The following is a 27,205-nucleotide window of genomic DNA, read 5'->3' as shown; positions in this document are numbered from 1 at the left end:
GTGACAAACTCGCCCTGGGCTTTGGGCAATGCCCAGACCCACGGGGGACTCTGACAGCGTGGCTGCTCTGCTGAGGGTAGGGACAGGGACATCCCCAGGGACAGGACACATCCTCTGCCTTGCTGGGCCTGGCTGTGCTGCCTGCCAGGCCCGGGGGCTTTACCAGGGACCAGGGAGGATTTTTCTGGGTCTCCCACTGCCACCTACTGATCCATTGCACACCCTGGACCTGCAGCTCATCCCGATGGTCCACCTGGACTGGTGCTGGGGAAAGGCTCCCTGTACCCCCACCACAAACCCAATTCCAGGGCCAGTGCTCACCTGCCCCCCTTGGGCCACCCTGGAACTGAGCAGTCAGTTCCCAGCCTCTGCAGGACAGGGTTTGAAGCAAGCTCACATCTTTTCTTGTTTTATTTTGCAAGCTGACTTTGTTCTTACCACCAGCAGTTTTGTGGTATTTGTGTTTTGCTTTGTTTGAGCACAGATCATTTCAGTTGTTTCCCTACTGGAAACGCCTGGAGTCACAGGTGAGGTGATGGATGGTGTGGGATCTGTGGAAACAGGCTCAACAGGGTGCATAGAAATAGTGCTTATGGCTTGAGAAAACACTGGCAGCACTGCACAGCCTTGCCTCTGGCCTGCTGGGACTCCTCTTGCACCCTGCTGGGCCTCCAAATGCAAAGGAAGCCAAAGTCACGCTTGGAGCTCATCCCCACAAGGCTTTATTTTCATTTCAGAGAGGAGAACAATGCAGGTCACACGCTGTTTCCAGTGTGCCAAGTGCTTCCTCAGGTTAGCTGGTGGCATTTTCTGTGCTGGCTCCTGAGCGCCCTCGGCTCAAGGAAGTTCAGAGCTGGGGCAGAAAAGAACCACAAGCATTCATCTCCATAATGGTGGGCACAGTGCCAGCCCCAGAGCAGGAATTGTTGGGAGGGTGGTGTGGGGATGGAGGGAGGGCCCTCCTGGCCAGGCACACCCAGGCTGGAGGCAGGGCAGGGGCTGTGCTGGGGCAGTGCCCAGGCTTTAGGCATCCCTGCAAACCAGGCTGGGTGTTTTTCACTGCCAAGCCCAGTGGGGAACTGACAATGGGACAAATCTACAGGCAGGGGACAGCAGTCCTGTCAGGGAGAGTATGAGGGCAGGTTGGAGATGAGCAGGACATGGAGGATGCCCTGGAGGTGAAGGATGAGCCACAGCAATGCTGTGGAACCCCCTTAGTAGTGCTTCTCCCCTGGCAAGGAGGGGAACAGAACCTGCTGGGTTTGGTGGTTGTGGGCTCAGCGAGCCCCTCTGGATGATGGTGGGACAGGGGTTAATGTGGGAGAGCTCCACTGTGGGTCTGTTTGGTGATCCCCTCTTAAACCTCAGGGTGGAGGGTGTCCCTTGGGAGAGCTCTTTCCCACCTGCCACGGTACCCTGTGGGATCAGAAAATCTTCTTCAAATGCAGGTGTATCCCATTGCTGGACCTGAGGACGATCTGTGGTATCATTATGGGAAGCTTGGATGGGTCTGGGTAGAGCTCAAAGCGCTGCAGGGTCAATGCCAGGGCCACCTTCAGCTCATTCATGGCAAACTGCTGCCCAATGCAGTTCCTGCAGGGAGGGGACACATGGACACATGCTCTGATTGCTGCCTTTGGCCCCAGCCACCCCCGAGCTGGACTCACCCCATGTGAGGGCTGGGGCACCTCCAGCTCCTGTGAGGATAACACTACAGCTTATCTAGTATGCCCCTGATGCACCCAGCTCTGTGGTGGGGTATTGCTATTTATTTTATTATTAAACATTGAAGAAAGATATGAGACTGAGAGAACAGGGTCTTACTTCACTAGGAAGTGTAGCCAGGATCCAGATAAAAGCCCAGACACCTCCAAAAGGTTATTTCTGGCTCTGTGAGGTGATCCTCTTGCAAGCTACTGAGGCCTCAGTATCCTACATCTGTCTATTGATACAGCATGGGACCCATGGAGACATGGCCCCCTTGGCTTTGAGGCACTCTGGGACTCACCCCTAAACAAGGGGGTGGTGTTCCCAATGCAGGCAACAGAAAATCTAAACATCTCCACAAAGCCACAGGAAAAAATGTGTGAAATCCTACAGTGACCACAGAGCTGATGGAGCATGGAAATCCTGTTAGAGGAGATCCTGTTATGGAAAGCCTGCTTGAGTTGGCCAAGCCAGCCTGGCTTGTGGAGACTGAGGGAGGATTGGCCTTAGGAGCTCACATCTGAGCTAGGTCTCACATGCAAGGCAGCCTGAGAGGAAGGAGAGGGATGAAGGATCTCCCACCTGGATCCAGCAGAGAAAGGCATGAAAGCATGGGAGTGCCTCTGTGCTGACTTCTCTGGAGAAAACCTCAGGGGATCAAAAACCTGTGGGAGCAACAAGGACCATCTGGTCAGTGTCTGGTGTGATCTGAGCAGCACCAGGTCCTTCCCTGGTGCCCAGGTTAGGGCTGGATGTGGCCTCTGCTCCTCCTGGGGGAGCTGCAGATGGCAGTCATCTCTCTACAAAGCCACTGAGTGGATCCTCCCCTTGGACATGCCCAGGTCACCCACTGCAATGCCCAAGGTGCCTGCAGGGGTTTTCTCATCCATTCCAGGATCCCTCCATTCCAGAGATGCCCGATCCTGGCTCTCCAGACAGCCTGGAGAGAGGCAGCTATGCAGCCTTCTTCAAACTTTCCAGTTATGTCTTGAAGCCTCTAAAATTTCCTCTTCAAATCACACACTCTCTCGTGGGGCCTGGGACTTGTCATACCATTCTAAATGTGTGCAGGGCAGCTGGAAGCAGCCAGAGCATCTCTGTGTCCCCATGCACAAAGAGAGACTGTTGAACACCCTTTCCCAGCCCTTTGTCATGTTCAAAGCCTTTGGGGTGTTTGGTGACTCGATTGAACTTTGTATTTAGATGTGGACTGTTGGAATGACAAGGGGAAAATAAAAAAAGCATAGCAGGGAGGCACAGGCTGCCTTCTTCAAGGGATCTGGGCTCAGAGACCATCCTCCCTTTCTTGTTATCAGGGTGAAATACCTCAGGGTCCTCCCACACATCCCGGTTCCTGTGAATAGCAAATATGCTCAATCCAACCTGGCAGCCTGTAAAAGAAAAGTGAGGAAAAGCTCATGACAGCTCAGAGTGAAAATGCAGGAGAGGTGTTTTTGGGATGCTCTCCCTCCCTGGGCTCTGCAGGGGCTGTTGCAGGAGATCTGGCAGGGATCTCCTGAACACTTCACACATCAAAAACAAAGATCTCAGAGCTGGGTCCCTTTTTTTTCTATCAGTGTGTCACTTTCACTTGGCCAGGAACAACACTCCACAGTCCCCTCTGAGCTCTGGAGCACATCCTTGGACTCTGCCTGGCCACCCTTTCCAGGCTCACTGTGGGAGCAAGCTGTGGTAGCTCCATACAGCTACAGGAGAGAGAAGGGAGTCTGGAAGACCCTCCAGCCCCTCCACACAGAGCAAGGAAGGCCCCCTTGTCACAGACAGCAGCATGAAGGATGGACAAACTCAACAGACCTGCTGGCAAGCTGCGTCCATCAGGAAATGTCACGGGTTTGGAGAGCTCTCGGGACACACCAGCAACGGGCGGGAACAGGCGTAGGCTCTCTTTGATGCACATCGTGGTGTAGGTCATCTTCCCAAGATCCTCCCTGAAAGCAAACTTGCTGAGGATGCACTCAATCCCTTTGTCTATGTCTTTGACAAAGGTGTTACTGGTCTGTCCCAGTACAGACCCCTGGGGGAAACCACTTGTCACTGATCTAGACAATTGGCCACCACCCACTGGATGCCACCTTCCAAACAATTCCTCAACTACTGAACAGTCCACCCATCAAATCCTTCTCATTCCAATTTAGGGAGAAGAATATTGGGGGGAACTATGTCCAAGAGCTTCAAGGGTAAATTAAAAGAGTTCAAGATGAAGGAGTAAGAAGGCCTAGCTCACCACTCAATGGTGTCTCTGTCCCCCAGGATGCCCTGGATCTCCTCCCTGCAGCGCTGCTGGTGCTCAGGGTGCAGTGACATGCAGTAGAAGAGCCAGGAGATGCCACTGGCTGTTGTGTCATGGCCCTCAAACATGAAGGTGTCCACCTCAGCACGCAGGTCCTCATCAGACAGTCCAACTCCATTCTCATCCTAAGAAAGAGGAGAGCATGTCATTCCCAAGCACACAGGTCTTTTGTTTTTACACCCAAAGGACTTGTATGATTTGGTGTCTCTTGTGCTCCCCTTCTTGTGCTGATGCCCCCTCGGTGCCACACAGTTCTGTTCTTTGGCATTTGGTGCAATCATCTCAAACACTTACCTTGCTACAAAGAAGAATGTCCAGAAAATCCAGGTGCTTCTTCTTCTGGATCTTTTCAAGCTCCTTCTCATTGGAGAGCAGCATCTTTCTTTCTTTTATTACCTGATCTGCACAGAGGAGAGATCAGATCTGTGCATCCTGTCCCTCCAGAGCACCCTCATGTGCTTGGCTGCTCAGCCATCAGCTTGGACTCTGTTTAAGGTACAACCCTCTGGCCAGTCCATGCTGTAACCCCACTCTGAGCCACTCCAGGGGCAAGTGGCAGAGATGTCTCAGCTGGGAGACAGGGCTGGGAGAAAGGGGCAGGAATACCTGTGTGGGTATGGGCCAGCTTGCAGGCGTCCTGAAACGCGCGGCCATTGCGAGTGAAGTTGTAGAAGGCAATCCTGAAGGGAAAATTCCGGATCCTATCACTCAGGAGGTAGCTCAGGTCAAAAACAGCTCTAATATAATTGTTGGAGTTGCTGTAAGGAGGCCAAGGGCAAAGCTGGTGTCAGCAAAATGAGTGGTGAAACAGGAGCACTCACTTTCCCAGGGTTTGGAAACTCAGGCACCGACCTCTGAGTCTGACAGTTGGAATTAAAGCTGAAGGCACATTTCATGATGCTGTCTAGTGTCATCAAGCTGACATCCTGAAAGAGCTCCACTGACCTCCTCTCTGTGATCCTCTTGTCCCATTTATCCTGGAGGAAGAACCAGGGTAAGGAGAGACAGACCACCATCTGTGGTCAAGTCCTTTTTCCTGTCCCTCTTCCCAGATCCACACTGCTAATTGCTTTCTTTTCTGGAAGCAGAGGCCCTAACTCATTATATTCTGTGAATCTAATCTAACTCTCTGTGCATTTCTTTTCCCAGGTATGAAAGGATGCACATCAGGGTATGAAAGGATATCCTTACAGTGGTTGATTTTATTGGCAAACAAAGAGAAAGAATAAGTGGAATGTCCAAAGGAAGATGAGGAGAGCAATTTTAGAACTCTAAAACTACTCCAAAAATTCAATGAAAGTAGAAACTCTCTAAGTGCTGTCTCTTTCTCTTACTAATTTTTTATTTTCACTGTTTCACGGCTGAAAGGTAAAAGTAGCAGGAGTGGGGATTCTTACCAGCATCACTTTGACTGAGTCTGACATCAGGGTCACGTAAGATTTCAGCACATCGTAGTGAAAGGCTGGGGTGAGCATCTTCCTGTGCTGGAACCATTTGCTTCCTTCCAGGATCAGCAGCCCCTTCCCTGAAGCACAAAGAGCAAAGGCACAATCAGTTCCTGCAGGCCCTGATCACAGCTCTGACAGCCTTACTACTGCTTTTGCCTTACCAATCCAGGGAACTAGGAGTTTGTAGACTGCACTAGCCTTGGGATCTGTAAAATGGAACAAACATAGAAATGCATGAATAACTGATGAATTCAACACAACAAAAGAGAAAATTCAGGATAAATTTGCATTAGATTTTGCCCTCTAAATCACACGATAGAATTAATCTCATTTAAATACTGTACCACCAGAGGTTGAGTTTAAAAGGGATCGTCTACAATTATGACTGCAGAGGACTTGAAAAAACAGGGAAAGTTACAACAAGAAAATGTGTGTGGAAAAGAAACAGCCATGGCAAATTCCAAAACTGAGAACAATGGTTGGGAGTTACTGGGGAAGGCCATGTATGTACCACTGATATGATGCACAGAAGGGAGCAGAGGGGAAGACTTAAGATGCTTTCTGAGAGCCATTGCCATGATAGCTCACACTTTTACTGGGAAGTACAAATATTGTGGTGGTAGATGCCATAAGAGACAGTAAGACAGATGACCCTCAAACTGGGAACTGACAGGAAACTGGAAGGAACAGGCACCTGGTCTCTGTTTTGCACAGGAATACACACTGCTCCATGAAATCTGGGCAGCCTGGTAGTGTGTGAAGAGGAGCAAAAGAAGAATTGCAATAGCTGTGAAGGAAATTGGCAGAGGGGATAACTCCAGGCAAGTTTCCCGGTATTTTCTTGGTAGGAAAGTGTCAAAGACCTCTCAGAACTGGAGGCAGAGACTCACCTGCTCGGCCAAGTATGGTTTTGGCATATTCAGGATGGTGAATGATTATAGATGGCTCGACTGGTCCAAACCATCTGGGAAAGGCATAGGGATATTCTTCTCCCCATGACACTACTTGGTGTAAAAAATTTTCAGATTTTAACTGCAATGAGAGTTAATCAGGGATTAATAAAGGCAGAAAAAGAGGGGCATGCCAGGGAGAGTAGAATTCTCTATTGGGAAATGAAGGAAGAGTGGGTGGACTTGCCACACAGGGGCTTTTATGCTGCAGGTGGAGGAGAGGAGGAGCATTGCAAAGGGACTGTGCACAAGAGGCAAAGCTGCCTGTGCCACCAAATCCCTGCAGCACAAGACAGCTCCATGGAGAGTCCCTTGCTGGGCTGGTGGTATCTGAGACGCCTTAGGATGGCCAGGGCTTGGAGCAGCTCCGTGTTGCACTTGGGGGCTGCAGCTGGCACAGGCAATGCCAGGATGTCTGGTGGACAGGCCAGGAGGACCAAAGCTGTCACACCCCTGCTCCCCAATTTCAGCAGTGCAAGGTGGGCATTCAGTGTGAAAGCATCTGCACTATAGCCTGATGAAAATGGCTGCATTAAAACACCCTGCTTTTGTGGCCATGTCTTCTTCAGCAGCTATAGGGTAAGACACTCCTTTTGGTGGAAGGTTTAATGTAGCAAAGAGACAATAGTTATGATTGCTCATCTTTAAATAACTTTATGGAAGTCCCATGACTCTTTGTTTAATGACATGATTGAAAAACCATGAATTTTTTTGCTAAATGATGCACACCACATATCCAGCACCCTTTTCTCCTGCCCTGCAGAAGCCTTGGCATTCCCTGCACAGAAGTTTTCTCCTGTAGGAAGAGACAGGAGCAGGTCACAGGCACACCCCATTCAGTCCTTCTCCATCCTGACTGATACCTTGCACAGCTGGGACAAACCCACCCTGACTGAGCCCAGCTATCCTTACCAGGTGATTGTGGCCATAGAGCCAGTGTTTCCGGGGGCCAGGGAATGCCTCCAGAGCTTTGATGAGCTTCTTCCTCTCCCAGTAGAACTGGAGCACCTTCAGCAGCACAAAGGCTACACCAAGCAGCACAGACAGCTGCAGGATGGCAGCAGAAGGTCTGGTTATGTTGTCCAGCAGAGATGCCATGCTGGGCCAGGACGCTGCCTTCTCCTCCCTGTTTCTCACCTGCTCCTCTCACACCTGAGCCAGGTGGGGAGCTCAGTGCAGGTCAAAATCCTCTCCCTCCTCCTCTGCAGGAGCTGAGCCTGGTGAAGTGGAGCTGGCAGCAATTTATAGCTGCTGGAACATCAGGGCAAACATTGCGTCAGCTCGGCCGGCAGCCAGGGCACTCGGTCCCCCTTTGACCTGCTTTCTGCAGCCTGTCCCTGCGACCTGGACAACAACCAGCCCCTGAATATTCCCTGCTTTTGCTGAAGTCCCAGCAGTGCTGTCACACCCACCCATGTGGGAACCCAGGATATCCCTCTGGCTGTCCAGGATGGCCAAGACCCCTGCCAGGGGGCTCAGGAGCCCTGGCACAGAGCCCAAACACCTGTGGTTTCAATTATGACCCGTGGAGCAAATTACCAACCTTATATGAAGATCTGCAAGCCACAACAGTTTAGGTAGAATAATAGTGAAGTTATCATGGGGTGAAAAAGTAGATTTTGGGGTTTCTAGAATGGGGATCCAGGGGGCAAGATGGAGGGATCTGGGCATGTCCAGCCTTTCTCCTTCTGCTTCTTGGCCTCCATCTTCTGCTGTGATGTTGGCACTTTTAGATTGGTTTAGAGTAGAAGCTCACTGTCTAACATAGGTGATAGGTATTGGAAAGTAATTGTAAACATTGTGCATGTAGCTTTTAGTATAAAGAGATAACACCATCCTGGGACAGGCAGAGTGCCTGAACTGTCCTGCTGGATGGACCTCGGCAGGGCAGGAGAAAGAATTTTATAGATAAGATACAATAAACAACCTTGAGACCGAGAACTGAAGAGCTCTAACTCCTTCTTCAAGCGCTCGGGCTGGGAAAAGAAACTTTTAACATTTCTTGGGGTCACTTTGACCAGCTAAAGATCCTGAGAGACCCACAGTCCTCCATGCCCAGGTGGATGAAGCCAGAGGAGGGAGGAGGTGAGATGCAGGCAGGCTGGGGCTCTGGCTGGGCTCGGTGCTGCCCTCAGAGGGCTCAGGTGTCGAAGCTTTCATGTGCCCACTGGAAGTGAGGAGCACACAGGCCACCTCTTCTCCATGAGTGGCTGCATGGGGTCAGCCACCTGCACCTGTGAAAGCACTGCCCTACTTGAATAGGGTACTACTACCTTGAGCAGAACATACCCTGCTTTGCAGTATCCCTGAGATTCAAGAAACTTGCTGAAAATCTACCACTAAGACAATCTACACTAAAACAAAAACTGTTGGAATTTACTAAAGTACTAGTGACTGAAACTCCTTGATGTCAAGAAACTTGAAAGACATTTAAAACATCAACTTGCATGAGATGGTTGTAAGCCGGAGAATGGGCAACACTCCAGCAGCACATAAGGGATGAGGCCCTGCTCCCCAAGGGCTCCTTCCACAGACAAGCCAGGAGACAAAACTGCTGTCCAGAGGAGTCACCATGGCCAGTAGATGAGGCAAGGAGAGGAAAAGCTGCAGAGCAGTGGGGTGAGCTGCAGCAAGGTTGAGAGCACATGATGGGGAGGTGTGATGGCAGGGCCATGCTCCCTCTACAGCCCTGGTGAGCCCTCCTTCCTCTGCCCACATGGCATCTCACCTTCTCCAAAAGGGCTCTGCATCTTTGCATTTACCTCTCCAATACAGTGCTTGGTTGGGCCCAGGTAGGACCCTCCTTGCAATCCCTGTGCAGATCCTGCTGCTTACCTGGGTTCCCCATAGGCCCAGAAACCTGGAATGGCAATGGGGAGTTGGTGGAGAGCTGGGGCTGGAAATCTGACATGTGTGGGTGACTTCCATGCATATTGTAAAAATCAGGATCCCCAGATGGGCTGAAATAATGTCCCATTTGTGTCTTGGGATATTATGAGGATCAAATGTGTTATCAGCTGTGGAGGCTGATAGTCTGATAGGCTACAATACAGGGGCTGCTGAACTCTGTGAGTGCTTCCTTCAATGTAACACATCTCTGAGACAGAGAACTTCTGATGTTTGGGCACTTCCCTTTAGTTTTTAGTCTAAAATATGCCATGTCCCACATTTTCTGCTTATAGGGTCATTTTGCTGGAAAAACCACTGTTTATCTGAGGTTCATTGTCATTGCCTTGGAGAACATCCCTGGCAGGCACTATGCTGAGCAGCGTTACCTTTTCACACACTTGGCCATCCTCATGGAAATTAGTGTATCTCTTTGTACTGAACCAGCTGTGTCTGTGTGAAAGTTCAGGGCAGAGTTAAAGGTTGATCTTTAGGAGGCAGAATGCTGTAATCAAGTTAGGCATGTCTTAGGGAGGGCTTTGGGTATAGCCAGAGCATCAGGGACCCACTTTGACATGACAAACTCTCTTGTGAAGACCTGCAGAACATTCATAAATATTATGATGCTGTGTAGTTGGATCCCTCACAAGCTCTGCACAAGGAAAAGAGGGATATGTAATGGTAGAGCCTTTGATCAGTGCCAGTGGAGCTGTTTGGAATGTCTGGTGGCACCTACATCATTATCAGACTGACCCATCTGGATTTGGCTGGCACCTTTCAGCAATCCCCTACAAAATAATACATAAATACCCCCAAACCCAGAGGTGGAGGGGCCAGGCAGAATGGAGCTTCTGGTGCAGCTTCACATGAAACCTTTATGATAACACAGAAATTTTCAGTGCTGACAAAGTCCCTGGAGAGTGAGTTTGACCATGAGCAGGGTCAATTTTCACCAAACTGCCTTCCTTATAGTTATAAATTAACCAGTAAATTCTGGTTCACTGCTTTAGATTTTTTTAGTTTTATTGGTGGAGACAAAGGATATGGTTTGCCCTGAAGTTCATATGAGATGTCAAGTAATATGGAGGGAACATAGGGGACAAACTGGCTAAACCCATTTATGGGGATTTGGGGCAAGAATCTGATCTTTGGTGATAGCAAAATTGGGTTTAACCCAGCTTCCAGACTCTGCATTCTATATTTCACTGGTGGAGGGGAGAGAAAAGCCTTTCTCATGTATTTCAGAGGTTTCACAGCAAGAGAAACCATGAACACTCACAGCCTGGGAAAGAAAACTCAGCGGGTTTTGCTGGGGAAGAAACGATGAAAGTTCAAAAGGCAAAGTTGCTGCAGAGCTGCAAATGATGAAAAGTGAAACAGGGCAGTATTGGTTTGATCATTGTAAGGGCCTGGGACAAGGCCAGAACCATCTGTTTGCACCAGGAAAATCTACAGCCCTGGTGATGGAGGACTCCAGAAGAAGGTCTCAGCATGAAAAAGCAGGTACAAGGGTTTTCTGATAGGGGGAACAGAAGCTTGGCTTGCCCATCTGAACATTTGAGACTGGTGAAACTGCAGCTGGGTGTTAAAGGACACTTGGAAAGTTGTTAAACATTTGCAGAGAGCCTCTGGAGGGCTGCCTTAGTGCTGTGGATGTCCATGTGATGGCAATGGGGTCACAACAGTTCAGGCCATCAACATGAAACATCCCACTCACACTGGAGAATTTCCATCCCATACCACAACCATGGACTCAGCAGGCTGTGGAATTTACTTTCTGGGTCTTGGGGATTTCTCCACTCACTTGAGACACCTAAGCAGAAGAGGGAGAGGATATTCCTCACTGATTTAACTCACATAGTCAGAATTCATTGCAGAAAAAGTGGTTTACTGAGCAGGTGAAATTTAGGTGGCAAAAGGGTGCTTTGCCCCAGAGGCTGACCTTGCAGCAGCTGCTTTCCCTGGTTTGCCTGTGTTTATTCAGATAGGAAGAAGAGTCCAGGCCCATCTGTCCCTGTGTGTTCCTGCAGCACATCGTGATGACAGATGAAATGTAGCAGTAATGCCAAAAAAAATAATAACATTTCAAGCTTCCAAACACGATAGATGAGAAAATCATGGCGAGAGCCCAGCAAGTGTTGCAGAGTAATGCAAGCAGCCTGGATCCCATCTGACCACACGTGTCTCGAGGATGAATGTATATCTGGAAGCATTTAATACAGCTGTCTGACAAATATGTTGCAATACTTATTTAATTTACAGGCTGCTTCCAGTGTAAAATCCCAGTGGAGTTTGGATGAAATTGCTGGTGCCATCTGACAGTAAATTTGCCTGGAGAGCAGCGTGGGTCTTGTGCAGGGACTGCATTCCCGGTGCTGCCAGCCAGCTGCTCTCCCTGCTGGTCCTGCCACTTCCAACATGCCTGGAAGCATCCAAAAAAGAGCCACCGCGGAACTGAGACAGACAGAGACCTTCCTGTGACCGGGACGTGGCTGCACAGCGCCGGTGACAGCCTGTGGGGAGAGGAATAACTGCAGGAATGGGTGGCATCTTTGCCCTGCTGCTGTCGGAAAAGCAAGCAATGAGGAAAAACCCAAGATGTTTTTAAGTGAAACCAAGACTGACCCTTGTTGTACAGCCACCACCAGGAGCTCTTGTTCCAATGGTTATCTGAAGGTCTGAATCACTCAGCCCAAGGCCAGCCCATCATCTTTGCAGCTACCCTTTATGCAAAAGGTAGGGAAGGATGAAAGAAGGAGGTAAACGCTCTGCAGCTTGACTGCCCTTGTAGCAATACATCCCGTGTAACCAGGTGTTTTTATTAGTGCCACATCTCTAATACCTGGGAGGTGAAAGGTAGATTTGGGGAATTGCTGTGAGGAATCAGGTTCTGGCTTGCTCTGGCACTGGGGCACAGCAGCTCCAGAGTCCCTGTTGCAGCCTCAGCCCTGCTCTCCAGTTCAGCCATGGGAGATCTGCGATGCAGGACATGAGAGGATGCAGGATGTAGGATGATGCAGGATGCAGGATATGGGATGTGGGATGCAGGATGTGGGATGCAGGCTGGCTGGCCTGGCATGCTGTGGATCAGGGAAATTGTGAGCTGGGCTGCCATGTGGGGTGTCATTTAACAGAGTGTCTCTGGTTCCTGGCCTCAGGGGGTGACAGCACCATCACAGGAGAGATTTGTGAGCAGATTTTATGCTGGGTTTGGGTGGCTGCAGGGGAAACCAGGCTCTGCTCCCTTCTCATGTGAAGAGGCCACAAGCATGAGAGGACAGTGAGAATGCTGCAGGACATCTTCCCTTTTCCTCCTCAGATATGAAGAGGCAGCTTTTTAGTGAATCCTAGAAGTCAGGAGGGAGACAATGACTGAACAGGATGAAGACAGGAGCAGTCAGGCTTTTCTATCCCAGGGCCAGGAACACTGATGTGTTGGATGGTCCAGTTGAGACAGCAGAAGTGCAGCTTTTTATGTATCCCCAATTCAACCCACTCACAAAAACCAAACCAAACTTTCCCCAGCCTTCTACCACATCCATTACCTCCTCTGGCCTTCTGGAGTATTCAGTAAAACCAGTCACCAACTTTTAGAACCTCTGTAGATTCTCCAAATAACCTATATCCAGGGCTTTAGAAATCTTAGGGAGTGCTTGATGCTGTGCAGTGTGTATCTACCCAAATGCAATTTAGCAGCTGCCATGTATCTACATGAGGTATGTCAAGTTCCCCTGGTGTGATCCCCTCTAACCCACTCTCTTTCAGTGGGTACACCATGATTTCAGCCTTTGCTCTTGCTCATTAGATGCCCATGCTTTAATCTTTCACATTGGAATGCCAAGATTCATCCACTCCTCTTTAGATGCTATTTTCTTCAAATCTTGTCTTTGTAAGAAAATTGCATTCAATAGAGAGATGTATGCAATTTACTTCTGGTAACTTCAGTTATTTTGATTAAAAAATTTCTCATTTTTCACTTTAGAGTATGTAAGCTTGGAGCAGATGCTGTTGCTTTTATACTTAAATCTCCAAACAGAGTTGAAGGACACTGTCTCATTTCATCTGCTGAAAGAGACACAAGTGAAAAATTTTTGAGAAATATTTGTGCTTATGCATCCAAGTATGATGTTTGCTGTGATTGCAAGAGCAGGATCTTATTGATTCATCTTACCTTTTCTGTGTCTCTGTGTACAGAACATCCACTGGAGAAATTGCTGCCTGTCAGTCATTTTTTCTCTTGGTTTTGTGCCATACCTGTGCCTGCCCTTGTGCTTATGGACACACATTCCATTCACAGCAGCAGTTTTTCAATTTATCAAAATAATTTTGTATCCTGACATGGCCCTCCAAAGAGCTTGTGGAGTCTCATAGTTTCATAACTTTTGACATTTTGATAAGCATACTCTGTCTCTCTCCATTGCATAATTCTGATTTCAGCTCGAGAGCTGCACCTCGTGTCTGAAGAGGGGACAGGCAGCTGGAGCAAGTGGATTTTCTCCTGGGCTGTCCCAGCACACCCCTGCAAACCAGACCCTGAAGGTGAAGCCTGTATGAAGTCATTTGCACAGCTTTTGGGATTTCACAGTTTGATGTGTGATATTCTATCCCAATAATGATTCCTGCAGAGGCAGAGGACAGCTCACTAGTGTCCTCCAATGTACCAACTCTCATAATTTTATCAGCCTAAGAAAATAAAATAATACTAAAAATAAAGAGGGAACTCACCCCCAGACACACTTTCTAACAATGAAAGCTTTGATTGATGATTGATTATTGGGCCCCTGTTAAAGAGTTGCCCATGGAAGGAGATGCTGTGTTGGCTGGAGACCCACAGGCAGTTTCCTGCCTGTTCAGGGTGGTCTCTTGGTGCTCGTGGGCTTCCTCTCCATCTTCCATTTCTAAAGGAATTTTACACTGCATTTGTGATGAGGCAGGCAAGCACCAGCAATATAAAAAACACAGCTGCTGTTTGCAGGAAAAATTATTGGTTTATTAAGACAAAAATTACAGAATATTTTGCAGTTTGGGCATGATTTCAGAGCCCAGACTGGAATCAGTGCTTTCAGCAAATCAGAGGCCCACTGAGTGTGAGAAGAGAGACAGAGGTCTGTAACAGCTGTCCCCACTGCAGGAGAGGAGGGCTCACCTCTAGGCACTGAGGAAGGTGCTGATGACGGAGCAGGGCTGGAAATGGTCACAGATTTGGCCAGGGCACGAGTGTGAAGGCAGGATTTGGTAAGAAGGAGGCTGGTGGGACCTGCAGGTGTTCCCAGACCAGGCCAGGCCCGCTCTTATGGCAGTGCAAGGGGACAGAGAGCGTGGCCGTGCCTGGCTGCTCTCAGATCAGTGCCCTGGAGCAGATGGCTCTGTGCAATGGCACCCCAGCCACCTGGGCCTCGCCTGAAAAGGGCTCTCAGCTGGTGGCTGAAGCACAGAAATCAGGAATGCTCATCCCCAAATCCTGCCCTGCACTTCTACCCCAGAGAAATGCCGCCCTGTCATCTGCTGGGTCCCTCCCTCTGGTGAAGGCAGGATGTGTGCCAGCATCAGCGGATTTTCTTTAGGTACAGGTGGATCCCGTTCTTGGAGCGAAGGATGATCCGAGTTATCTTGAGGGGAGGTGTGGCAGGGTCGGGCAAGAGCTCAAAGCGCAGCAGGGTCAGAGCCAGCGCCACCTTCATCTCGTTCATGGCAAACTGCTGCCCGATGCAGTTCCTGCAGGGAAAGGGAGCAGCTCAGCCAGCTCCATCAGTGTGGGGCACAGCAAACCCCACAGCTCATCCCACACAGCTCCATCAGTGTGGGGCACAGCAAACCCCACAGCTCATCCCACACAGCTCCATCAGTGTGGGGCACAGCAAACCCCACAGCTCATCCCACACAGCTCCATCAGTGTGGGGCACAGCAAACCCCACAGCTCATCCCACACAGCTCCATCAGTGTGGGGCACAGCAAACCCCACAGCTCATCCCACACAGCTCCATCAGTGTGGGGCACAGCAAACCCCACAGCTCATCCCACACAGCTCCATCAGTGTGGGGCACAGCAAACCCCACAGCTCATCCCACACAGCTCCATCCAGTGTGGGGCACAGCAAACCCCACAGCTCATCCCACACAGCTCCATCCAGTGTGGGGCACAGCAAACCCCACACAGCTCCATCAGTGTGGGGCACAGCAAACCCCACAGCTCATCCCACACAGCTCCATCCAGTGTGGGGCACAGCAAACCCCACAGCTCATCCCACACAGCTCCATCAGTGTGGGGCACAGCAAACCCCACAGCTCATCCCACACAGCTCCATCCAGTGTGGGGCACAGCAAACCCCACAGCTCATCCCACACAGCTCCATCCAGTGTGGGGCACAGCAAACCCCACAGCTCATCCCACACAGTTCCATCCAGTGCTGGGCACAGCAAACCCCACAGCTCCATCCCATTGCTGGGCACAGCAAACCCCACAGCCCATTCCAGCCCATCCCACACCAGCAGACATCCTCCCCCTCTGAGCCCAGGGGGCCCCAGGGGCATGGGCTGAGCAGGAGGAAGTGAGAGGAACATCAGGAGCTCGATGTGTGGTCATGGAGAAGGAGGGAGGTGGGGAAGCCAAAGGACAGGCCAGCAGGGATGAAGTGGTGGGTCTCCAAGCAGGGAAGGTCTGAGAGGTGCTGGCCTTGAAGGAGTCAGCACAGGGCAAAGGGAAGGATTGGAAGGAGGGGGGAAGGAGGGAATCAAAGGGCAGGAGGGTGGTGTGGGGTCTCTGCATCAAGAAGAGGAGAGCAGGTGAGCTCAGAATGCTGCAGGATGCCAACAGGATGCCAGCAGGATGTTCCACAGCTTTGGGACCAGTTCCCTGTCCCCAGAAGGGGCTTGGCAATGCTGCCTTCCCATTTTGCCTGCTGGTATCAGAACCCCTCTGTTGCACAAACACTTATATCCTCATTTAACTATTTAACTGTGTAATTCTGCAGGGCCAGGACTGCAGGTGGTGGTCTCTGCCCACCACTCCTTCAGTGTTCAGTTCCCTTTACCTCATTCCAGCAGAAAAAGGCAGAAAGGCATGAGAGTGCCTGCCAGAGACATTCTCTGGGGAAAAACGCAGAGGGTCAAACACCTGGAAATGAAGAATATGCAGCAAGAAAAAGTGATTATTTAAAGAACACACTACTGACTGGTTTCTTGAGAAATGTGACACCCCTTAATTTATGAAGAACCCCATAGCAGAGAGAGAATTCTTCTCTCCTGCTAACAGGTGAAGGGTACACAGGAAGAGGCACATCACAAAGGGAAAGAATTATTAGGAGATGAAAAAAAACCTCACCAAAGGATCTTTCCATACTTCAGGGTTTCTGTGAATGAGGTAAATGCTTATTGCAGTGACGCTGCCTGGAAAACAATTGAGGAGGAGGAGACAAGGCCTCACTGACAAAGGAACAAGCCAACATCTGCACAGCCCAGCCTGAACATCTGTGCCAGCAGGACAGAGCTGGTGCCTGAGGGCAGAGCCCTGTGCAGCAGGAGGGGGGTGTGCAGACCTTCGGGCAGGGTGCGTCCGTCGGGGAAGGTGATGGGCTTGCTGAGCTGCCGGGACACGCCGGGCACGGGCGGGTAGAGGCGCAGGCTCTCCTTGATGCACATGGTGCTGTAAGGCATCTTGCCCAGGTCCTCCCTGTTGGGACAGCCAGGCTGAGCCCCACATCCCCCCACTGCCTGTGCTGGGAGGTCTCCTCACCCCTTCACCCACAGCCATCCAGCCCCTGAGCGGACTGCAACAGAACAGAGGGACCCACAATGCCCAGCCACAGGCTGAACAGCCCGAACAACCACTGAACAAGCTCAAGTGCAAAGCGACAGGGAAAAGTGAAAAGAGCAGTGCTGGTGGCCCAGGACTTGGGATGGCACCCAGAATGTCCTTTCCAGGTCCCCTACATGGTGCTGTAAGGCATCTTGACCAGGACCTCCCTGTTGAGACAGCCAGGCTGAGCCCCACAGCCCCCCCAATGCCTGTACTAGGAGGTCCCTTCACCCACAGCCATCCAGCCCCTGAGCAGATCCCCCTGAAATAGAACAGAGGGACCCACAATGCCCAGCCACATTGAACAGCCTGAACAACCACTGAACAAGCTCAAGTGCAAAGCAACAGGGAAAAGTGAAAAGCACATCTATGATGTCCTGTGGTGAGAAAACAGGAGAGAGCAAAGAGCAGTGCTGGTGGCCCAGGACTTGGGATGGCATCCAGAATGTCCCTTCAATGGGGGCAGACTTAGCTGAAGGATCTGTGAAGTTCCTGTGCCTGCAGCAACCTTTAGCACCCCCAGCTTTGGAGCCTTGAAGACATCTCTCACTTAGAAATGGCAGCAATAGGAAAGGAGTGACCAGCAGAGGAATTGGTGCAGCCTTACCACTGGATTGTCTCCCGGTCCCCCAGGATGCCCTGGATCTCCTCCCTGCAGCGCTGTTGGTGCTCAGGGTGGGTTGCCAGGCAGTAGAAGAGCCAGGAGATGCCACTGGCTGTCGTGTCATGGCCCTCAAACATGAAGGTGTCCACTTCAGCACGCAGGTCCTCATCAGACAGTGCAGCTCCATTCTCATCCTAACAGTGCAGACACACTCTCAGTGGCCCATACATATAAAATTTTTACATACATATATTACAGTAACATACACACATATATATATAAAATATGTAAATATCCCAGTCGGGGCCATTATATTCTTTCAGCTATTGCAAAAGGGGTGTGATGATGCCTGTGGGATACATTAAACAAAATCAGTGTCTGTTTACACTGAATTCAGAGCTCCTTTCCCTTCACTTTTAAATCTCTTTACCCCCCCCCCCCCCCCCATATTAAACCACCAGGACTACAGAACCCCTCTGCATGCTGTATACCCAAAAAGACACTACCAACACTTCAGCAATGGAAAATTGGATCACCTTGGCCTCTTTTCAACTGGGTGGGACTGGGCTAATTTTTTTAATGGCTTGTGCAGTCCTGAGGGTCTCTGGTGGCTTGTGGCACCCCTGCAAAGACTGACTTGCTTTTGCACTCTGTGCTCCTTGCCACTCACTTTGGCACACAGCAGAATGTCCAAGAAGTCCAAATGTCTCTTCTTCTGGATCTTTTCAAATTCCCGTTCATCTTTAAGGGATTCCTTTCGCTCATGGATCACCTTGTCTGGGGGAGAAAGGGTCAAAGGTTCAGGAGGGCCAGGAGATGCCAAGCTGCAAAACTTTGAATGCAAAACTCACAGTTTTGCATCTCAAAAACTCATCTCAAACTTTGTGGTTTGAATGCAAAGCACACCCAAGGAGATGACCACTGCTCAGTCCATGATGCATTTGACCTGTGCTTCTGCATCCCAGGCACTTTGGCTTTTCCAGCAGCATGGCCACAAATGCCATGGATATTGTCATCCTTTTCTTTGCTCACCATGGACTTCTCAGCCTTTTTTATACACCCCTCATGCATTTAAATCACACCTGGCTCAGAATGGAAAATCATTCCTTGCACAGATGTTGCCTGCAATGCCCATTCCTTGTCTCACCAGTCTCTGGCCATTTTACAGGAGCATTTCCAGAGGGCAATTCATCCAATTCTCCAGTTTAATGATCCAGGAGCTGAGAGACCCCTTTGTTTCTTGCCTAGATCAGATCACTATTGCAAGCTGATGCCCTGCTTGTATCTCAGCTCTGAGCCTCTGGGCAGGATTCACTGCACAGGCAAGGAGAAAACCTGACTGCCTCTGCCCAAAGTTTTGGGAGAGGATGCCAGCAGGGAATACCTGTGTGGTCATGAGCGATCCTGCAGGCCTTCCTGAACTGAAACCCATGGGGGCTGAGCCAGTAAATGATGTCATTGTGGTAGGGGAAGATGCGGAGGCGCTGGTGCACCATGTGGCAGAGGTCATAGACAGCCTGGATGTAGGTGTTTTTCCTGGAGAGAGGGGGATAGGAAGCTTGTAAACTTGGGAGCAGAGTGACAAGCAATTTGCCCATTTCCCTTCTGAGCTGCAAACTTCCTGCCAGGGTTTGGGGCAGCCAGCACTGACCTGTTGGTCTGGCAGTCACTGTGACAACTGAAGGCACATTTCATGATGCTATCGAGAGTCATCAAGCTGACGTGCTCAAAGAGCTCCACTGGCTTCCCATCTGCTATCAGCTTTTCCCACTTATCCTAGGGCACAAAAGAGATCGAAATGAGAAGAAAAGGGTCAGCCCTGCATGATCTGCAGTCACCCCCTGGTTAAATGAGTACTCAGACAGAGATACATCCCAAAGAAATGGAAAAAAAAGAAGGGGATCTCTAGTTGCCAGCAAAATCCCAGAGTGGGATGGTTAATATGAGATTTGCCTCAGGCAGCTGCTGTTCTTGGATCCTGGTGGTGGTGAGCCCTGCTGCACCCTATCCTGAGTCAAGAGCACCTGGAGAAGCCCATGACAGGTGCATTTCTGGGTGATGGGGAGTTAGCCAAATCTTTCTTAGGATATAGCGTGTTTTTCTGTACAGGAGCAGCATATACTGGCATTGGGTTCCACTGGGTGCCTTCTTGAGCACATTTGAGCTTTGTGCCCAAGACACAAACTTTGGAGCAAGGTTTTTTTCTGTCAGATCATCTCTGTGCCAGTGTGTTTTGCCAGCAAGAAATACAGGAGCTCTTGCTTAACCCTTCACAGGGAAACGATAAATCCTGCCTCTCTTCCCCAGCAGACATGAAGTGATGATGAATCCTCCATCCCCTCGAGGCTGTAAGGAACGAGTGGGCTTCAAAGCTGAGAAAGGGAGGGGAGGGAGGAGCACGGTGACATCTGAGCTCCACAGCACCAAGCCAGGCTTATGGGGACCGATGCACGTCAGTAGCACAGGCTACGATTGCCACCTGGTGGCACGGGCTCAGACAACTGGCGTTGTGCACAGGGAATTTCAAACTCGCAGGCACTTCTGAGCCTTGCAAAAGCTCTCCTGGCTCTCCAGCACCCGACTCCTGGCTGCTTCCTGGACCAGTAGGAGGAATCCAACCAGGATCTGTTTGAAGCTGCCAGGGAGGTTGGAGTGAGGAAGGTGAAGGAGAAAGAAGAGATCCAGCATCCAGACTCCTCCAGTTCACATGCACCAAGCCTGGTGCCCTTCTCCTGTAATTCCTACTGGTTTCCATCCTACCTAGCACCAGTGGATTGAAGAACAATGCAGTTTCACTGTTTATGAGCCATGGCAGGGATTGCAGTCCAGTCATGGGTATGTTGACAGCAAATAATACCCTTTAACCTTAGGTCACAGTATAGCTCTGCTCCAAACTTTATTTTTGGCAGATTTATTATGAACGTATTCTACCTCAATTCTTTACTTAGACAAACACCTTATAAGAAGTTGCTGTTGGAACTGAGATCATGCATGGGATGGCAGTAACATCAATCCTGAACTCTCAGCCACAGATCCCAAGGCAGTAGAACCAGAGACAGTGTCATTGCAGGAGGCTCAACCTGCTCATCCCTTCCAAAGGATGCTCATCCCTTCCAGCTCAAGGGCAGCGATTTGGGGTGACTCAGAAAGATTGATCACCAGGACACAATGTCTCCTTACAACTACCAGATAAAGAAAATCCTGCTCCAGCATTTACCTCCTAACCAGACAGGATGGGGAAAAGCAAACAGGGCAGAGAGAGGAGCATCATGAGTCCTACCAGCATCACGTTTGTAGATTCTGCCATCAGGGCCACGTATGGCTTCAAGACATCGTAGTGAAAGCCTGGGGTCAGGAGTTTTCTGTGTTGGTGCCACTTGGGCCCATGTAAGATCAGCAACCCATTCCCTGGGGAAACACAGGCAAGGCATGTTTAGCTGGGCACAAGCAGGCTGCTCTCAGTGTCTGCAGACACAGCCTCAGCCTGCACAGAGTGTGATTTAATCTGCTATCTGAGCTGCTGTGAGAGGGTATTTCCAAAGGCTGCCATCAGCCCCAGGGTTCCCAGAGCTGAGCAAAGCCCTGCTCACCAAAATGGCACAATGGTGTCTCTGAGAAGAAACACCAACACTACTGGAAAAGAGAAATTCAGAACAGCAGATACATTTTTCACTAGTCCTCCAATGAATTTAAGCTTCCCCCATCACCAGTCTTTGCTATCTATGGACATGTAAGTATTTATACATATGTTATGCCTGAACTTTCCTTCCTTGAAAATAAATAGAACTACTTAGCACCTTTTCCAGTAAATGTAATAATTTCCTGAAGCTTTTACCTATAACTCCATCAAGGAACAGGAACAATGCTGTTTATTTATTGCATGTTTTTGACTAACTTCAGAATCATTCCTTGCAGGCAAAGCCCTGGGAATACATACCAATCCATGGGACAAGGTGTTTATAGCTGATGTTATCCTTGGGATCTGTAAACAAAAAATAAAGAAAGAGAAAATAAAATGGTAAATATTTCAATAGCATGAATCCAGGTTTGCAGCTGAAAGCTCCCTCTAGGCTCTCATTTTTGGGTATGAAGCAAAATCAGTGGCATCCCTGCAGAACTCCCAGTATTTCAACACAAAATAACTTTGTCTCTGCCAGCAGCAATAAATACATATAAAAGCAGATGCTCACACTGGAAAAAAAAGGATACTGGTAGTCCAAAGTCTGTGCAGTGGGATAAATGATTAACCCTCACAGACATCACTGTTCAGCACCTTTTCTTCTTCATGCACTAAAGATACTTCTCTATAGTAGGAGCCAAAACTCTGAACCTAGAAGAAAGCTCCCAAGTGTTTTCTCCTTGCTGGGATCAGGCACTGAGTAGTTAAATTTTCAAGGAGCACTTGAGGAGGTCTGATGTTCCAGCAATGATTTGGAGTCAGGTCAGTCCTGCAGCCCTGTGCCTGAAGCACCCAGGGCACAGCATGAAGGAGTGGTATCTCTCCACGCCTTTAGATGATTTCTGCAAGAAAACCCCTCTCTGAAACCCCGCCTTGCTGTAAATGTTGAGGCTGGCATAGGAAACCCGCAGGCTGCGGTTGCTGCTCCCTAGCTGAAGCCAGAATCTCTCACCTCCTCTGCCCAACAGAACCTTGGCATAGTCGGGATCAGTGATAACCAGGAATGCTGAGAAACTCCCAAACCACATAGGGTGAGCAAGTGGGTACTTCTGTGTCCACAGCTCTGCCTTGTCCAGCACCTCTTCCTCCTTGAGAAACTAGTTCAGGAGAATAAAAAAGAGAAAGAATATACAGATTTGGAGGAAAAAAAAAAAATATATATATATAATCTCCCAATACACTGTCTTAAAAGTTCAATGTCTTTCTGAGTACAAAACCAGGTAAGGATAAACAAAGTGTTTTTCCTCCTTGTTTGCAAAGCATGGGAAGTAGAGATGTTTGCTGCTTTTAAAGCTCCTATAAAATAATTCTTCCTTATCACTTGATCTTAAGCTAGAGAACATCCTTGGGCACCATGGTGGTGCCTATCAGCTCATATGTGTTATCAGCTCTTTTTCCATGGCCAGCCCACAGAAGATAGATTTGCCCCAGACAGCATCTGCATTTTATGGCATGCAACTGCATTCTGACTTGCACATGGCTGAGCAATTAGCACCCTGCAGCTGGGAGAAAACAGAGCAGCTAACAGCATCACTGCTAGCCCCAGTGCAGCTGTGGGAAACCACAGCCCCCTCCAGACATTTCAGTGGAGAAGGCCAGTGTCCAGGAAAAATTGAACAGAATTACTCCAAAGTCACCAATGGATAGTACAGAGAAAGGAACACTGGTTAATAACATTACATTAAGAATTCATTGATTTCTGGGAATTGAATTTTACAGGCAATGAAGAGCTGGTGGTCCTGGGAAGATTTATCTCCTGTCCTTGGAAGCTGCAATCTGAGGAGCAGCATTGTCACCAGCTTTCATAGCAGCAGCAATGACAGGTTCACTCCAAAGTAATCTCTGCTTTATTGCTTTTACAGTCAGTGTTGTTGTGTACAGGAAATGGACAAAAAACAAGTGGAAAGATCCACAATCACAGGCAGAGGAAGAAAATTACAGAGACAAAACCATGTAAGATTAATTTTTCTTTGAAGAGAAACTACTCTGGGCCAATATGCAGGGGGAAGGATTTTGGTAAGCTGGGTCTGACATAGCTGCTGCTGCTGCTTTGACTTGAAGCTTGAAGATTAATTAAATCAGCATACTGGTGCAGAAATCAGCCTCAAAGTTACCCTACTGGCTGTATCAAGTGAATATTTCCTCAGTTGCTTTAGTGCTGAGTTATCTTAGCTCTGCTTTTAGTCTGGCTGCTATTTCTCAACCCAGGACATGGCTCATACTCAAATAATGACCCACATCAAATATCCAGCCATGTGTGGCTTGTCTTGGAGAGGACACTCCTGAGTCATGGGGTGTCTTCCAGGGCCATGTCCAGGTTCAGCTCCAAGACTGAGCCCCCCCTTCCTCACAAGCTGGGGTGTCCCTGCAGCACATCCCATGTGTCTCCCACATTCAGCAGAATTATGAACTACGACCAGTTATTACAGAAAGGTCAGTTTCCCTCGCTCATGTTCAAGATTTTGAACTTAATGAATAGAGCCATCAATTTCTCTGACTTCAGGCATCAAGTTTTGGGGCAAAAGGAGGCAGCTCTCCTCAGCACCCACCTCTTCAACAAATGCCAGCAGAAGCAGTGCTTGGCACAGTGCCTTTAGCTAAAGTGACACCTGAACATGTGAAAGACCCTTTGATACAGCAGCCTGCGTTTCTCTTCTTGTGAATCACAAAAAACATAATGGAAAGTAACTGGGAGATGCTGAGCAAATCTCACTGGCAGAAGTCCTAATCCTAGAAGCCTTTGCACCCAACCTTGTTTTGGAGCAGCACTTTAGCTTGTGCTATCAAGAACGACCCCTGTGCTGGCAGAGGATTGAATGGGTTTATCTGAGAGGAGAGGCTACCCTCAAGGTGAGTAACCTGCTGCACCAAGCACTCCTGGAGCAGAGGGTGCTAAGTTCTCTGAGCTGCAGAGGAACAGAAAGCTCTCACGCCTTAATCACAGCTCTAGATACCCAGCTCTGCATGAAAGACCATTACTTCTCCTTCTTCTTCCCCTGGGGGCTTGAAAAGAAAAGTATAAACCCCACTTGGGTCTAACAAAGGAAGGTAATTGCCTGATCTCATGCTGAAATGCAAGTTTTGAAATGGATCCAACACTAAAAGCATCCAGGAAGAGGCTTAAGGGCACATTTAATGACTACACACTGATAGCAAATGAAAGAGAGAACACAGGAGCTGAAATCCGAGCATGAGGGTGTGCTGCGGGCAGCCAGAGGGGGCTGGCTCCTCCCCACGCAGGGCACAAGCGGACAAAGGGCTGCCGAGGGACCGACTGACACCCTCCCTGGGCCAGCAGGGCAGTGACCCTGCCCTCCTCTGCCTCCCACCAACCCCGGCCGTGGGGATCAGTTTGGTCAGCTCAGGGCTGGCAGTCTGGGTTTAACTAAATCGTGCTGCTGCAGTGAGACTGAACAGATCCACACAACCTCTTCCTGATATTTTAATGTCATTTCTACTGAGTGATTTGGATAAGCAGACACTAATACCCAGAGAATGCTTTAAAACAAAGGAGATCCACCCAGAGCATGACAAATACATTTGAGATTTTAAACTGGCCTGGATCAAAACAAGGAAACAATCAGTTAAATCAGCAGAACAGGAAATGTCAGTGTTCTCCCTGAATACAGCTCACAGGTCCTTCTTGAGGTGTGTGCAAACTTTGTATTCAGTGTGTGCCCAGAGCACTGCCAGTTTCTTTGCTGGCTTTGTGAACTGTTAGGCTCTGGGGAATTCAGCAGCGTTAACCAGCAAATTATTAAATCTTCAAAAAAGGAATTCTCATACAAAGATTGACTGAGGTAAAAGTTGAGGCACGAGCAACCTAGGCATGATGACAGCAAGTGATTGGCACAAATGGTTAAATTTCCTTCCAGGGCAAACAGTCACAACTAACAAACAGAAGAACATACTTTATTTAATTGCAGTTTTAAAGTCTAACTGGCAGTGTAACAAAGCTCTGAACTGGCCCATCTTCATGCTTACATTGCCAAAAGACTGCTTGTCCTGTCCAGCACAGCAAAACTGGCACTGCCACAGCACAGAGACAAGTCCTGTGAGTTCTTCTCCTGATTTCCCAGACGCTTTTCAGGGTGCCAGCTATTTAATGTGCCACAGAGGTGGCCACGGCAGGACATCAGCAGGACCCAGTAGAGGGCAAGGTGATTTTAGGCAGCCTTTAGCACATATGGAAAAGCCTTTTGCATCAGGCAAGCTCGTGAGGCTGCTGCTGAGTTGCGAAAATCTGTTTGCCAAGGCAGCCATGGTGATCTGTGTGGGCAAGTGCATAGCTCAGGGAATGATCATCCCTGACACCAGTGACCAGAACAAGGCTCGCCTGTGTGGGTTTAGTTACTCATGACCTTAACGCAATTGTAAGAAGATCCACGGCTCCTGTGCTGGGTGCAACGCCTGTGATGTGTTCTGTGGCTGAAAAATGGCTCAGAATGATCAATTGTCAGGTTCACCTGGCCGTGAGGCCGATGCAAGCTGGCAAGGGAGATGAAGTGCCTCTGGATAACGGGAGCAGCGAGCATCTGCCCAGCATCTCATCAGCTCAGCGCCGCAGGGAGAGCGGCAGCGGCCCTGCCCTGGCTGTCAGGGGAGCAGGGAGGTGACACTGGAGCCTGCCCCGGGACAGAGCAGCGCGGCTCGGCTGCCTCCAGCCGAGCATGACCTTGCCTATGCCACACCGTGCTACCGCTCTCCTTACTTGCGAGCCAGCCACCACCCTTTTCCACCGCGCAGTCTGCAGCAGCCTGCGGAGCTCTGCGTGAGCCGTGCTCTCGCAAGGCATCACAGGCAGGGAAAGCACGTTGGTCTGGCTGGGAAAAGGGATGCCACCCGCCCAGCAATTCTCCCGGACGAGTCCCACCAGCATCACTCCCACACGCCCCTCGGGAAAGCTGCTCCCCGCTCTCCTCCCGCTCCCGGCAGCGCAGACCCGGCTCTCCCTTCCCCACCTCGTGGACGTGGCCGAAGAGCCAGTGGGTCGGGTGCCCGGGGAAGTCGGCCAGCGCCCGCAGCAGCTCCCGCCGCCGGTGGAACAGCTGGATGGCTTTCAGCAGCACACAGGTCAGGCAGAACACGGCGGCCAGGTGCAGGACCCTGGAGACATCCACGCCCAGCCACAGGAGCTTCATGGTCCCGGTGAGAGCCGCCAGCCGCTGCCTCCGGTGTCCCCCAGCGCCCCGGCGGCACCGGCCGCGGCAGCCAATGCGGGGCGGAGAGGCAGGTCCGGAGTCCGAGCGGCTGCCAAATCACGGCAGCGCTTGTTGGGAGGGAAGGGAAAGGAAGGGAAAGGGAGCATCCCGCGGGAACGCTCCGCTCGCCGCCGCACCGGCTGGGAGCTGCTGCCCGCCCCGAGCCCCCTGCCGCCGCGCCGGGACCTCAGGCTGGAGAGAGAGGGAGAGACCGTACCCTGGGATTGCTCCTCCCGAGGTCTTCATCCCCTATTCGTGCCCCACAAGCTTTCACCCTCATCTCCACCCATTCCCATCCCGCATCCCGGCTGACAGCTCCCGCTCTCCTTCCCTGTCTCCCTCCCCGCTGCCGGCACTGTGAGCCGCATCCCAGCGCCGGCCGGGACAGCGAGCGCAGGGAATGCCGCACCGCGCCGGGCCGGGCCGGGCTGGCAATGCCATGGGTACCGTGGCAGCTTTGGCACGGCAGGCGGAGGGCAGGCAGCTGCCGGGCAACACCGCTTCCCTGCCACGGCTATCACTGCGTACAGCAGCTCCCGCCGAGCCCGGTGGGCCCCATCCGGGCTGCGCCCCGCCGCGCCTCACCGACCCCTTCCCCGCCCGTCCCACCCGCCGGGGGCGGGAC

The 27,205-nt window shown here is 50.3% G+C and overlaps 2 protein-coding genes across 2 annotated transcripts; both read right to left on the bottom strand.

Moving 5' to 3' along the window:
- Positions 1–1,424: 1,424 nt before the first annotated feature.
- LOC139594038 (cytochrome P450 4A10-like) lies at positions 1,425–7,514 on the bottom strand. Its single transcript, XM_071435628.1, has 12 exons — positions 7,329–7,514; positions 6,357–6,498; positions 5,628–5,672; positions 5,416–5,543; positions 4,871–4,995; positions 4,625–4,776; positions 4,313–4,419; positions 3,953–4,143; positions 3,523–3,656; positions 3,034–3,098; positions 2,290–2,372; positions 1,425–1,593 (listed from the first exon to the last, which is right to left on the bottom strand). Exons 1-12 carry the CDS (start codon positions 7,512–7,514, stop codon positions 1,425–1,427), a joined length of 1,527 nt encoding a protein of 508 aa, XP_071291729.1.
- A 6,756-nt stretch (positions 7,515–14,270) lies between these two features.
- LOC139594484 (cytochrome P450 4B1-like) lies at positions 14,271–27,181 on the bottom strand. Its single transcript, XM_071436671.1, has 12 exons — positions 26,341–27,181; positions 22,332–22,476; positions 21,638–21,682; positions 20,981–21,108; positions 19,352–19,476; positions 19,085–19,236; positions 18,371–18,477; positions 17,704–17,894; positions 16,837–16,970; positions 16,623–16,687; positions 16,333–16,415; positions 14,271–15,017 (listed from the first exon to the last, which is right to left on the bottom strand). The coding sequence occupies exons 1-12, from the start codon at positions 26,518–26,520 to the stop codon at positions 14,849–14,851; spliced, it is 1,524 nt and encodes a 507-aa protein (XP_071292772.1). The 5' UTR covers positions 26,521–27,181; the 3' UTR covers positions 14,271–14,848.
- Between the last annotated feature and the right edge of the window lie 24 nt (positions 27,182–27,205).

Source organism: Agelaius tricolor, unplaced genomic scaffold (assembly GCF_023055355.1).
Source record: "Agelaius tricolor isolate 1412-34295 unplaced genomic scaffold, bAgeTri1.0.p SCAF_11, whole genome shotgun sequence".
NCBI classification, from domain to species: domain Eukaryota; kingdom Metazoa; phylum Chordata; class Aves; order Passeriformes; family Icteridae; genus Agelaius; species Agelaius tricolor.
This window is presented reverse-complemented; position numbering and strand designations above follow the sequence as displayed.